A 14,165-nucleotide genomic window follows, 5' to 3' on the forward strand; every position below is an offset into this window, starting at 1 on the left:
GATTATAGTCCAACAGGTTTCTTTGGAATCACAAGCTTCTGGAACGTAGTCCCTTTGTCAGATGAGATGGATAATGGTGAGTAGGGAGAAAGAAAACCCGATAATAGGGATCATTAGTCGATGAATCATGTACTTTCTCAGCCCACTGTCTTCATCTGCAGTAAATGTGGATAGTCAAAGCAGAATGGGGCTTAACTCAGAGTTGACCACCACAACACTAACCATCATCTCACGAGACAGAAGACAGATGGTGTTCCTATGCATCTGTTGCCATTGTCCTTCCAGGTGGTAGAGGTCACCAGTTTGGAAGGTACTGTTGTCGGAGTCTTGGTGAATTAGTGTAGTGCATCTTGTAGAAGGTGTGCATTGTGATGCATCAATGTCTGCTAACCTCTGTACGGTCAGTTCTCCCTTTCTCGGTAACCTCTTCTCAGCCTACAAGTCTTTGCAAACTCATTTGACCTTGGCCTCTTCCACATATCCCATTCATCCATCCTTGGATGCAGGACATTTAGTCATCGTGTCCCTAAGCACTGGAATGTTCTTTCTAATCCACTCTGCTTTTTAATTTGTCTCCTTCCTATTTTTCTTAAATCGTCTGTCTAATTTTGTTCTTACCTGTCTCTTGCCTGAACAAGCTTTTATGACATGTATTGGGATGTTTTCTTGGCTGGTCTCCCATTTTCTACCCTCAGTAAATTTGATCTAATTCAATACTGACTGTTCATGTCTTAACTTGTAGCAAGTCCTGTTTTTCTTTGTGCCTGTGTATGTTGACTTATAGTAGCTCTTAGTCTCCAGCATCTGCAGTCCTTATAATGGCTGTTATTCAAATAACATCTTGATTTTTAAAAAAATAAGCTTCTTTCTTCCACAACCCCAGTATCTGACTCGAAGCTTTGTGCTGTAGTCTTGTCAAGTTGTTGCATTTTAATTAATGGCTCTATCTGAACATCTTTGCCTGCATTGGTTCTAAAATCTAATGGCAATTGCCTGCCTTTTCTCCATATCCCTACCTGTCATTTATATTCAAATATTCCTCCAATGTCCTCTTGAATACCTCATTGAACCTGTCTTCACATATTCAGTGTTCATTTAGTTAGCATATTAGATTACACCATTGGTGCCAACAACCTTATTACCTGTACTTCCTCCTTTTTAATAATGATTAATGGATTTTGGTAAACTTGCCCTCAATGGGTGCAGGATTGGCTGAACTCAGTGACTCGAATCTTGTAGATTGGATACTTTCCATATGTTGCGTTTGGTTGTGTGATAGATGGGCTGGATGTCCTAAAGAAGATTCCTCACAAGTTTCACAACATCCTTCCTATAGCAGGAAGATCAGAACTGGAAGAGTATACCAAAAGTTGTGGCCCAATCAATGTCCTGTACATTTGTAACACATCCCAACTCCTACACTCAATACTGACCAATAAAAGCAAGCATACCCTCGCTACCCACTCTACTTGTGACTTCACCTTGAAGGAATTACGAATCTGCACCCCAAGGTCTCTTTGTTTGGCGACACCGCCATTAAGTGTTTAAGCCCTACCCCAATTTGCCTTAACAAATTACAACACCTTTCATTTATCTAAACTAAACTCCATCTGCTACTCCTCAGCCCATCAACGCATCTAATTAATGTTGTATTGTACTCTAAGATGACAATGAAGAAGGTTAACTACACTACCAATATTATTGTCATCGACAAACTTACTAAAAATTCTTCCTATATTCACGTACAAATCGTTTCTATAAATGACAAAAAGCAGAGGACTCAGCACCAATCCTTGTGTCACACCACTGGTCACAAGCCTCCAGTCCAAAAAAAAACAACCCTCTGTCATCTACTTCCAAGCCACATTTGTAACCAAATGGCAGTTCTCCCATCATGGCTCCTTGGTATTCCAAATACTTCTCCATAACCGAAGCAAACTCAGAAGTATGTTGGAATACACTCCAGTGGCTTGGATGTGTGCAGCTCCAACAACATACAGCTCTACGATTTCCAGAACAAAGCTGTCTACTTTAGGAGCTCCTCATCAACTCATATAAATATCATTCCCTCCACTGTATACTGTGTCTGCAGTACCAGCTACAAGATTGCTGTAACAAGTCACCAGAGTTCTTTCAATAGGGCTACCAAAGCCATGATGTTGACATCTAGAATGATGTGTAGCAGGCACACTAGAACTTCAAGGTGTCCCAGTCATATAGCAGCCAGACTTCCTTCATTGCTCCTGAATCAAAGTCTCACAAATTGCTAACACTATGAGAGCATCTTCACTACACAGACAGACTTCAAGAAATATCACCACCAAGTTTTCAAGGGTCACTAGGTCTGGGAAATCACTAGGTCTGGGAAATAAATGTAATTTACCAGCAATACGAGAATGAATAAAAATATGGAGATATGTGGAGAGCAAGAGAGAATGCTCTATCCAAACTAGTCTAGGCCCAGGAGCTTTGTTTTTGTATATCTAGGATCAATAATATAGTTGTGAAAGATCCCTGTGGCTAAACCTACATCAACGGCAGGGTCCATGGGCAGATAGAAATCAAAGGGTCAGATGTCAAGCTTCATGAGCAAGGCTCTTTGTTTTAACAATTAAACCATGTGGACAGGGTGGTTATGGTGTTTACCACGCTTGCCTTCATTGCTCAGCCCTTTGGAGTATCGGAATTGGGATGTCATGTTGATGTTGTACGAGATGTTGGTGAGGCCTCTTCAGTATTACTACATATAGTTCTGCTTGCCCTGGGTTCAGAAAAGATTTTCCAGGATGTTGCTGGTATTGGAAAGTTGAGTTATAAAGATAGCCTTTAACTTTTTTCATTGGAGCATAGAAGGTTGAGGGGTGACCTTGAGTTCTCTAAACTCATGAGGGGCATAGATTAGGTAAATAGCAAGGGTCTTTTCCCTAGGCTGAGAGAGTTCAAACCTAAGGACATTTTTTTAAGGTGAGAGGAGAAAGATTTAAAATTTTTTTTTTTTACAGAAAGAATGGTTTGTATGTGGAACGAACATCCAGAGGAAGTGGTGGATGCAGGTACAGTAACAACATTTAAAAAAACATCTGGATAGATGCATGCATAGGTAGGGTTTGGAGGCCTCGGGCAAAACACAAGCAAGTGGGACAAGTTTGAATTGGGAACATGGTCAGTGTGGACTAGTTGGACTGTAGGGTCTGTTTCCATTCTGTATGACTATCTCTATACTTTTGCAAGTTGCTTTGATCTGAGTAATGGGGAGGACTTTGTGGACAAATGCAAACATGTAGCAACAGCAGGAAATATCTTGAAATGCCCTTTCATCATTCAGTGTCTGTGGAAGTCACTAGGACCATAATATATTGTCCAATCAAGTGGTCAGTAGGACCATAATATATTGTACAATCAAGTGGTCCTTGACAGGACAATTGTAAAATGTCTTTTTAGTACTTATGGTATAGCTATAGCCACAGTTCATGGATTCAAGCTCAATAATGAAGGCGCCAAATCATGAAAGTCTGCTAACTGAAGGGAGCTTTCTTGAAGTTGTGCTCGTAACCCACATTCTTGTACATGCCATTGCTTTCCATCAATAGGTGCACTTAATTCATAGAGATATTTGCATCAAATTGTATTGAATTAGCTTAAATGCATATGTCAGTAAAAGCAAGTTGATTCAACTTGTGATCTCTGATCTATGTTTTAACATATGCATACAAAACAATTCAAACAGACATTATAATAGATTCCTAGAAATGAACATCAAGACTTGAGAACTTTAATGTGGAGGTAAATCAATGGAAAATTAAAATTACATTGTGAAACAGTGCAAACAATTTTACACCATGAAAGGTTTACGCCATGATCCCACAGTCATAAGGAACAAGGAACTGTTCAAACAAATTTTCACACATGACCTTAAAACCAGGCACCATATCATTTTAAGCAGATTTAAAATCCAGCACCACTGCTGATTCTCTGTTGGTATTTCTCCATATATAATACAACTTAAGCCCCCAGATGTTTAATAGGTCAGTGGCTAAGCAACAGGAGATCTCCCAGACATTTGTAGAATTGGAAGGTTAGTATTTAAATTAAATTTTTCTTCCAATGAGAGAAAATTTGATATTCAAGTCCCTCTCTGAAATCAACTCTCAAATGCAAAATTATGCAGATTGTTAATGACTGTAATCTTTGGTACCATTAGTAGAGAGATACTGTGATATCAAGCCTGTGATATTCATAGTCATAGAAATGTACAGCAAGGAAACAGACCCTTTGTGTCCAACTCGTCCATGTTGACCAGATATCCCAACTCAATCTAGTCCCACTAGGCAGCACTCGGCCAATATCCCTTTCTATTCATATACCCATCCAGATGCCTTTTAAATGTTGCAATTGTACTAGCCTCCACCACTTCTTCTAGCAGTTCATTTCATACACGTACCACCCTCTTGCGTGAAAAAGCTGCCCCTTAGATCTCTTTTATATCTTTCCCCTCTCATTCTAAACCTATGCCATCTAGTTCTGGACTCCCCCACGCAAGAGGGAAGAGACTTTGTCTATTTATCATGATTTTATAAGCCTTTATAAGGTCACCCCTCAGCCTCCAACGCTCCAGAAGAAACAGCCCCAGCCTATTCAGCCTCTCCCTAAAGCTCAAATCCTCCAACCCTGGCAACATCCTTGTAAATCTTTTCTGAACCCTTTTGGGAGACCAGAATTACATGCAATTTTCCAACAGTGGCCTAACCAACGTCCTTTACAGCCACAGCATGACCTCCCAAATCCTGCACTCAATATTCTGACCAATAAAGGAAGCATACCAAATGCCTTATTCACTATCCTATCTACCCTGTGACTCCACTTCCAAGAAGCAATGAGCCTGCAGTCCAAGGTCTCTTTGTTCAGGAACACTCCCTAGGATCTTACCATTAAGTGTATAAGTCCTGCTAAGATTTGCTTTCCCAAAATGCAGCACCTCACATTTATCTAAATTAAACTCCATCTGCCACTTCTCAGCCCATTGGCCCATCTGATTGAGATCCCATTGTAGTCTGAGGTAACCTTCTTCGCTGTCCACTACACCTCCAATTTTGGTGTCATCTGCAAGTTTACCAACTAAATTGAATGTTATTTCACCACTTGAACAGGACTTGTGTGGCACGAGTTTTACAGCAATCATGGTGGACATGGTGTTAGAATAGTCCAACATTTGGGCAAACTGAAGTGTGATTAAATGATACATTATCCATCTTATCAAATTGTGAATTATAAGTGAATTTTACTCTTTATTCTTCATTTTTCAACACAAGTGAGTTTGAGTTTCACAAATTGAACACATCTTTTGCACCCAACAGTCTCACTAAGCACTAGACTCCCAACTACTCGCACTGTGGCATTCATATTCACCGTTTGACTATTCCAATTCCTGATTTCTACTTTCAGTGCCAATTTATGCTGGTTGATGGACAAATGCATGGTAGATAGATATGTATAATGTGGGTAAATGTGCAGTTATCCATGCTGGTAGCAAAATGTGGATTGGGTAAGGGGGAGGTGGAATGAGACCTTGGTGTCCTTGTACTCCAGTCGCTGAAAGTAAGCATACAAGTGTATCAGTGACAAAGGCAGCAAATGGTATGTTGGCCTTTATGGTGAGAGGATTTTAGTGCACGTGCAAGCATGTTTTGTTGGAATTGTACAGGGCCTTGTTAAGGCCACACCTGGTGTAGTGGGTCGCAGTTTTGGTCTCTCTGAGGATGTTATATCTATGGAGGGAACACAACATAGGTTTACCGGATTGATTTTTGGGATAGCAGAACTGTCATTTGACGAGACCGAATCCATTGGCACTATATCCACTGGGGTTTCGGACAATAAGGAGGGATCTCTTGGAAACCTATAAAATTCAAATAAGACTGGACAAGGTTAAACAGAGGAAGGATGTTCCCGATGACCAGGGTGTCACTGTCTCAGGATATAGTGTAGGGCATTTAGATCTGAAATGAGAAGAAATGTCTTCACCCAGCAAGTGGTGAGCATGTGGAATTCTCTACCACAGAAAGCAGTTGGGACTGAAAAATTGAATGCTTTCAAGAAGGAGTTAGATATCATCCTGAAGGCTGAAGATATCAAAGGGTATGGGGGAGAAAGCAGGAACAGGGTACTGAGTCAAATGAACAGCTATGATCATATTGATTGGCAGAGTAGTCTCAAAGGGCCAAATGGTTTACTGCTGCTCCTGCTTTCTAAGCTTCTAAGAAACATAGAGAGAGGAACCTTTCATCCCATTAAACCACATGTATTCAATCAAGTTCCAGGAGTGAAAGCACCTTGTTTGAACTCACTACACCTTTTCTTCTGCTCATCTTTTCTTTTCCATACATTCCCTTAAAATTAACAAGCTGCACACCATTTCATCTGAATACATATTTATTAGATAAATATTAGGTTGTCACATCATCTAACTACATACAGTTTGCAAGACTAAAAATCACAATTAGTTTTCTGACCAGTTTAAAGTATGAAATGATTGCATTGTACATACAATGTACAAACGGAAAGAAAAAAAAAACAATGGCCATTTCTGCATGTGACACAGAGATTGTACCCTTTTTGAATTCTTGAATGATCATGATATCAAAAATTGTACAAACTATGAATTTGGTTACAATCTTTTTTTTTAAACCCCTCAATTTTCTTCATTAATTTTGTAGCACCTTAAAATATGCAGGTGATCTACTAGATAATACACTGAAGCTAAGTATTACACATAGGTAAAACAAAGGTTTCTTTTGAAGGATCAGAGTATATTACAGAGGTGAATGAATGCTGGAACTTCACGAAAGATAACAAACAGTATTCATTTTCCACACAGTCACTTCTGATGGATTGCAAGCTTGTTGAGACAATGCACATTTCAGGAAAATGAACGCACTTCTCTTTACATTGAACATGTCTCCCTTTGTCATTTACATATGTACACATGTCCCTTAGTCCCTTACCATAGACGATGGTATCTGTCCGCTTTGTCCGACAGAAGTCTGAACGGGGACTCAAAGATCATGGAGGTTCCTTCCCAGCCAGGGTACCACTATGACTGTTATAAAACCATGAGAACTAGGAGTTGTGAAACAGCTTTTAAAAAAGATTCAACACCATACATACCAGTGCTCACTCACCAGCAGATTTCTTTTGTTTTAAAATAACATTAAAACATGTTAGAACTTTTTTTTTTCGGGAAAAATACATTGGCAGTGCATTGTTTGTCATTGGATACTCTTCACTTATCCTTATGTTTTTGTGAAAGCTGTTTCAATCAAACAAGTTCCCAATAATGAACCAGTACCTTGCCCGACCAAGGGACTGGCTAGTTTTAAAATGGGAAGAAACTAAAAAGGGGTTGCAGAATGAAGCCTCATTACTTCCACATAAGCAGAAGCCAGGACCGGAGCAGTGGAGTGGAAAAGTGCCACGTGCCACCAGGTCAACTCAACCACCAAAGCTGGTGATCCTGTAAGTGTCAATTTACACTTACAGCCAATTGGTTTGGTGATGAATGTCACCCTCTAAGCTCATGTATCTTTCCTGTTGGGGCAAATCACACAGACGTCTTAAATCAGAAGAATGTAATGAGGGCCAACATTTTATAATTGAATTTCCTTGAACTATCCAACATCCCTACCCAGAGATAAAAATATACTCAAATCTGCACTTATGACTGCCCAAATTTCTGTTAAGTGAAAATCCCAAAATAATACCCTCCTCTCTTTTCCACATCTGTATATCTTGCTTATTAATAAACTTTACAGTAATAAATTTCAGTCAACTGTGTATCTTTTAATTATACACATTACATGATGATTACAGCCCATCCCCCTCAAACCTATTTTGACAATTAAAAACAATTGCAGTATTTTACATATAGAAACTTCCCTTACAGTAAAATAAATTCCAAGAACTGAATGTCAAAACTCACTGTTAACTTGCTAATATTCTCAAGAAACGAAACCTATTATTCACTTAACAGAAATGAACCGTCCTGCACCTCATGTCTTGTGTTCTCTCTTCCACTTTAATGGAACACATTTGAGAGCTTAGAGGCTTAGAAAAGGAGGGAAACACTTTCACTTGTAATTTTTTATGTTTTCAGTTTTTGGGTCAAGGTGAAGTATACTCCTCTACTCTGTAGAAGAATCCTCTTTGAAAATGGGACCACAATTTAAAAACCACAGAAAAAGACAACCAATCTGATCATGGAAAATGTTGAATATTATCAAAGACATTACTAAAATATTCACAAAGGTATTTACAATAGCCTTTTAAAATAATCAATTTGCATACTGAACATCGCCTTTAACTTGAGACAGAGAAAAAGAACCTCAAATGTATTCAATTACTTGGCAACTTTCTACGCGACGATTACAGATTCAATACTGCTACTAGCAAAGGCAAATAGCCATTCATTTTAATATCTACAGCTGAGTACTGGTAACTAGCATACATAACTATGCACATACAGCAGAGATGGATCAGATTTTTGTCTTTTAGAAGGAGCAAGATGTAGGTAAAATAAACTAGTGACTTTGGTGATGAAAGCATTGTCCAAGCTTCCAGTGGCAAGCTAACTTCAGATCATTTTGTTGTACAATGAAAAGAAAAAAGATCAGCAATAGTAATAATAATTAAAAAATGTAATAAAAACTAATTGGAAATGCAACAAATTCCTCTGGCACTTGCAACTATGTAGCACAGGTAGTGTCGCAGAATAAAAATGTACAGGTTTTTGGGAGGTGCAGAGTATGCAGTTTCAATGAAATTAAATGGTATAGTTAGTCTGCATTTGGACTGCACAGATGCAGGGTAGTTGTCGCGCACACATGCAGGTATTTGTTTCTCCTCCGTCTTGTCATACAACTATCGAACAACACAGTGTGAGAAAGAAACGACAGCACAAAATGAGGAGCGAAGAGGTGTGGTGCTCATGCAGGTTAAAAAGATGTCAGTGTAGTAAAAGGAGAAGACATCCTTGGTGTAGGGCCAGTGATTGTGGTTCCCAGGACTTGGAAAAGTCTGCAAGGGAAAACACAAACTAGGAAAATGTTGCAGATATTCTTCAGCCACTGAACGCCAGGGTTCCCAGCTTTCTTGGCAGTGAATCCTACCCAGCTCACCAATCTGATTGCTGCAGCAAGTTGTCCAACATTTGCACACTATCATAAGACCGACACTTGGCTTTTGAGGCCGAGCTGCAAATATTGAGATCTCTCAATGACTGGCCGAGTATGGACAGAATGCCGGTTTGACACGATAATGCCAGCAAGACACCTGTGCTTTGCAATAAAACTCTGCAAGGAATGGATATATTTGCATTTGACTTGCAGGTTGCCAACAGTCTCTTACATTGCAAAACAAAGATAAAAGAACAAACAGGAAAAATCTCTGTACATGTATTGAAATAGACAGGAATAGAAGAAGATTCTTCAGGTCTGGAGGCCAAGACTTCCCTTCCACCATTTTTGTAAATGCATTCCCAATTGGTCATTCAGGCCAGCATTGTTGTGCTTTCTAGTTACATTCTGACCTAAATACATTTTTACGTCCATCCCTCCTCTCAGTCCATCTTCTGTGATTCTCATTGGAGCTGCTGCGCGAAGGAGCTGTTTCTAGTATTTGTATCGAAGATGGGGAGTGGGAAGGTGGAGGAAAGGCGTGGTGGGGATTGGCCTGCATATAACAATTCTTCCCCTTTTCTTTGCTGTGTTCCTGAATTTAGTGCCTGGACACTTTACACAACGGAATTCTTCCTATTTGTTCACAAAAATTGACTGGATAAAGCTACAAGGTTTTTCCTTTCTTAATAATATAAAAAAAATTCAATCATAAATGATGTTTCCAGTGAAGCGGTAGCACCACCTAACAAGCTTCCTCTCCCACCGCCCACACTGCTTTCAGTCAACGTGACGGCGCATTTCAACCATCTTGAACGCAAGAGGAGCCTGGAGTGCATCATTTCATCTAGTGTACGAGCTCTTGCAGAATTGGGTGTTTTGACTTCTTGTGTGGCTACGTGGTGAGGATGTGTGAAGGGACGGGCTTTCAGTTGGTCTCAAAAAGAGAGAGAAGGTCATCGTTGCTATTGCTGGGCAGGTCAGGAGGGCCAAGATAGGACAGAAGCTCATCTGGATTTGTGAATTCTGGAATAAGCTGTAAGGAACCAGACAAAAATTCAATGTTATCAAGTCTACCCAAAATAGGAAAAAAAGTCATTGCTCAAGAATATGCTACTATTCAAAAAATAAACCTATTGCTGGAATATCAGGGTTGCCGCACATTGTGCTTCCTAAAATTTCTAATACAAATTTCTACCACAGTCATCAAAACAATTCACTTTATTAGATTTTACAAAGACATTAACAATTTGCCCCCATCATACTGCAGCAACAGGCAGCTAAGTGTGTCTTCTTGCTGGAGTTACCCAGATGATGTGAAGTCTAGTTTGTACTTTGTGTGAAATAATCCCACTTGCAAATTATGGCTTGTAACGCAAGTCCGATAGAAGGATAACTTAGGCTGACAAAACAAGTGTGGTCATAAGATGGATGCAGCAGGTTAACAAGGGCGTGGTTTGGTGCATTATTAAATACCCAATTAACAAACCAACTTGTTATATTATGCTCCTCCCTTTAACTTAAAAGCAGATGATTAATCTTTGGGGTAGACTTGTTCTTGTGATGCAGTGGTAGTGTCTGAGCTAGGAGGCCTGGTTTCAAGTTCCACCTACTTTACAGGTGTGTTACAACATATCTGAATAGAGTCATTAAAATATCTGCACGATGTCCTGATCACAGTACCATACTTGGCAGCACTTGGGTGAATAAAGGTAAGCAATAACCCATATAGTTTGGGGACCTTTTAAGATGACCTGATGGCACAAGCCATGGTTCATTTGGGTTCCATTAAGAATCCTGTCAGCTCAAAAAGTTGACTTTTTCACTGGCTATCTTTTTCTAAATTTATATCCTTGGTGGCTCAGTGGTTAGCATTGCTGCCTCACAGCACCAGGGTCCCAGGTTTCATTCCAGCCTTGGGTGACTGTGCAAACTCCACACAGACATTCTCCCAGTGTCTGCGTGGGTTTCCTCCGGGTGCTCCAGTTTCCTCCCACAGTCCAAAGATGAGAGGGTCAGGTGAATTGGCCACGCTAAATTGCCCGTAGTGTTAGGTGCATTAGTCAGAGGGAAATGGTTCTGGGTGGGTTACTCTTCGGAGGGTCGGTGTGGACTGGTTGGGCCGAAGGGCCTGTTTCCACACTGTAGGGAATCTAATCTTTTTCCTTAAAAAAAAATTTAGATCCTTGTTATTAGGTGGAGTCACTGATTTTAGCAAAGCATGCGTCACCTGTCATCGATCTGCTGAAAGTAAATATATAGATGCAGCAAGCAGTGAAGAGGGCAAATGGTATGTTGGCCTACATAGTGAGATGATTTCAGCAAAGGAGTAGAGAAGGCTTGCTACAATTGTACAGAGCATTGGTGATACCACACCTGGAATATTGTGTGCAGTTTGGTCTTCTTATCAGAGGAGGGATGTTCTGTCTATGGATGGAGTGCAATGATGGCTTATCAACTGATTCCTGGGATGGTAGGACTGATGTAAGTTGAGAGACTGGGATCTGTTAGGACTACATACACTGGAGTTTAAAAGAATGAAGGGGAATCGTATTTAAAAAAGTCTATGAAATCTGAACAGGACTAGGCAGGACAAATGTAGGAAGGATGTCTCTGATAACAGGGGAGTTCAGAACTAGAGGGTCACAATTTAAGGATGTGAGAAAGTTATTTTAGGACTGAGGGGAGGAGAAATGTGGTGAGCCTGTGGAATTCTCTGCCACAAAGTGGTTGAGGCCAAAACATTAAATGTTTTTAATAAAGAGTTAGACATAGAGTTCTTAGGGCTAGAAGGATCAAAAGGTATGTGGAGAAAGCAGGAACAATGTACTCCAGTTTCATGATCAGCTATGATCATGCTGAATGGTTTACTCTTGCTCCTATTCTCCATGTCTTTATGTTTCAATCACAGAATGGCAAATATTGGCTATAAAGAAACAGAAGTATTGGAGCTGTAAATGCAAAGGTAAATAGCAACAATAATGCCCTGGTTTACCTCAACTTATATTTTGTGTTCTATTATACAAAGATATGTTTTGAAGAGGTTGGGTGATTAAACTTTTAGTGTTGTATGTGTTAGTTATAATTCCAAACTTAGCAAGCATTGAGCGATTGTAATAAATTCACATTTAGATGATCATAATGTTCCAAACTATCTCTGCTTTTTCGCAGCTCCCATTCATAAAGCATAAGCATTTTATGTTTCTTTTGTTCAAAATAGCAACAGAAATTTCAAAGTCTTCTCAGATTTACAGTGCAATATATTTATTGCAAACCCTGCAAATAATTTAAATCTGTGTGGATGCATCCTGTCACCCAACTGAAATGTTTTTACCATTAGTTTTGTTTTAAAAAAAATTTTGTATCAAAGTGAGAATGCCCATTTTAAATCTATATTCAAAGTGGGATATTTTTTAAAGTGGGACAGTTTAAAATTAGAAACCACTAGAAAGAATTTAACAAGCTCCCTCACTTGCATTGACACAAAAGGAATGTAAAGCTGTAAAGTTTTCAAATAAAACATGCATATGCCATCAGTAAAAAGAGGCTGCTCATTGAAACTATATGAACTTTCAAAATCCATATTAGGTATTATTCATTTCACAGGAGGGGGAAAACCTAACCTTTTATTTGCTGATAGTATTAGATGGTCAATAGCTGAGATGGTACAAGCATTATTAAATGGAACCATCTTGGGGTGGGGGTTAGGAATCATACAGTTGAAGATCTGTTCTTCCTTAGGCAAACTGTATTTATGTAGCACCTGAAACATGCTACTACATCCCAAGGTGGAAATACGTGCAGGCAGTTGCAAATTAATATGGGTGGATAGAGACTTTGCAAATACAGCAATTCCTGCAGTTATTTTCCAATTGGCAATGAACACCACACCTTTAGTTATAACTTTTAATACATTTATCACTGCAGATTCACTGGGTTAATCTTCAAATTTTTTTCCCATGTGTAAAACAAGCTTCACCTACTGCAGGAAGTGCACAAGTTTGATCTCTATTATGGAAATTAAAACCGGCAGTTTCCACACAGGGTGGTCAATTCTTAATGCCAGATATCAAGCTGAAAATTTGTCCCTTTGTCTTGGGAAGCTCAACAGTCCATTAAGCTCATCCAATTCACTGAAAAACTGGCAATATTTCAAACTGAAAGACTTGTATTATCCACAAAACATTTGTTTCTGTAACATGATCAGTTTTAAAACCATTTTCACTTCCTTTTTATACTTAAGGTGAGGAATGTCATTGGGAAATAACATACCTTACTGCTTCACTCTGCCTCTCTGTCATGTGTAGGTGTGGCCTAGGTTGTGGGGTCAAAGTGCACAGTACAACTCTGAAGGGAACATTCCAGATCTAGAGCATTTCAAGAGCCAGGGACAACACTTTAAATCACCCACAATTTGGTCAGTGAAGGTAACAGTGGTGGAAATCAAAACAAGGAATATGTTAAAAACAACCAAGGTAAGCTAGATCCGGTGAGAAAAACGAAAGGGAACAGCTGAGCGGTTACGTGGACAAAGTGAAAAGAAAGACGGTAAAGTGAGACAGCCAGCCGCATCCTGAAAGGAAGATTTTGCCTTAGGAGGGATGTCAAGTGGGACTAAGGTTTCATTTGACATGTACAATGACTGCATCCTGTGTAGCAGAGATCATCATTGAGTGTAGGGGTGCGAAGGTGGTAATTTCCAAATCTAGGGACAGGAATTTGATTACTTTCACTGACTGTGTTACATGTATCAGTCCTTTGTACCTCCCACTTCCAATGCGAGAGCCCTGCACCACTATATTTTCCACAGCAGACATCAATGTTGGTCTCTGACAGGATCAAACTGGGTGAACAATGAGATACTCTGGTGCTGTGACTTTGTGCTGACCACAAATAACTCAACTCACTTCTGGTAGAATATCCACATCAGCGAGTGGAGATTCACAGCCTTCATGCAGAGCTGAACTTCAGGCCAAGGGTCCATGAGGCTATTCTACC

At 39.6% G+C, this 14,165-nt stretch overlaps 1 protein-coding gene across 20 annotated transcripts in view; it reads right to left on the reverse strand.

Annotated features, from left to right (window-relative positions):
* Positions 1-6,411: 6,411 nt before the first annotated feature.
* zmiz1a (zinc finger, MIZ-type containing 1a) overlaps positions 6,412-14,165 on the reverse strand; it is a 445,305-nt gene continuing 437,551 nt past the window's right edge. For all 20 annotated transcript variants that reach the window (XM_087982374.1, XM_087982371.1, XM_087982364.1 and 17 more), the window contains one exon: positions 6,412-10,203. In XM_087982374.1, coding sequence (XP_087838500.1) covers positions 10,096-10,203 — 108 coding nt within the window. In that variant the 3' untranslated portion in view covers positions 6,412-10,095. The remainder of the gene's footprint in view (positions 10,204-14,165) is intronic.

The sequence above is a fragment of the Chiloscyllium plagiosum genome, unplaced genomic scaffold, assembly GCF_037043375.1.
Source record: "Chiloscyllium plagiosum isolate Xiang-an unplaced genomic scaffold, Cpla_swu_hap1 HiC_scaffold_43, whole genome shotgun sequence".
NCBI lineage: Eukaryota > Metazoa > Chordata > Chondrichthyes > Orectolobiformes > Hemiscylliidae > Chiloscyllium > Chiloscyllium plagiosum.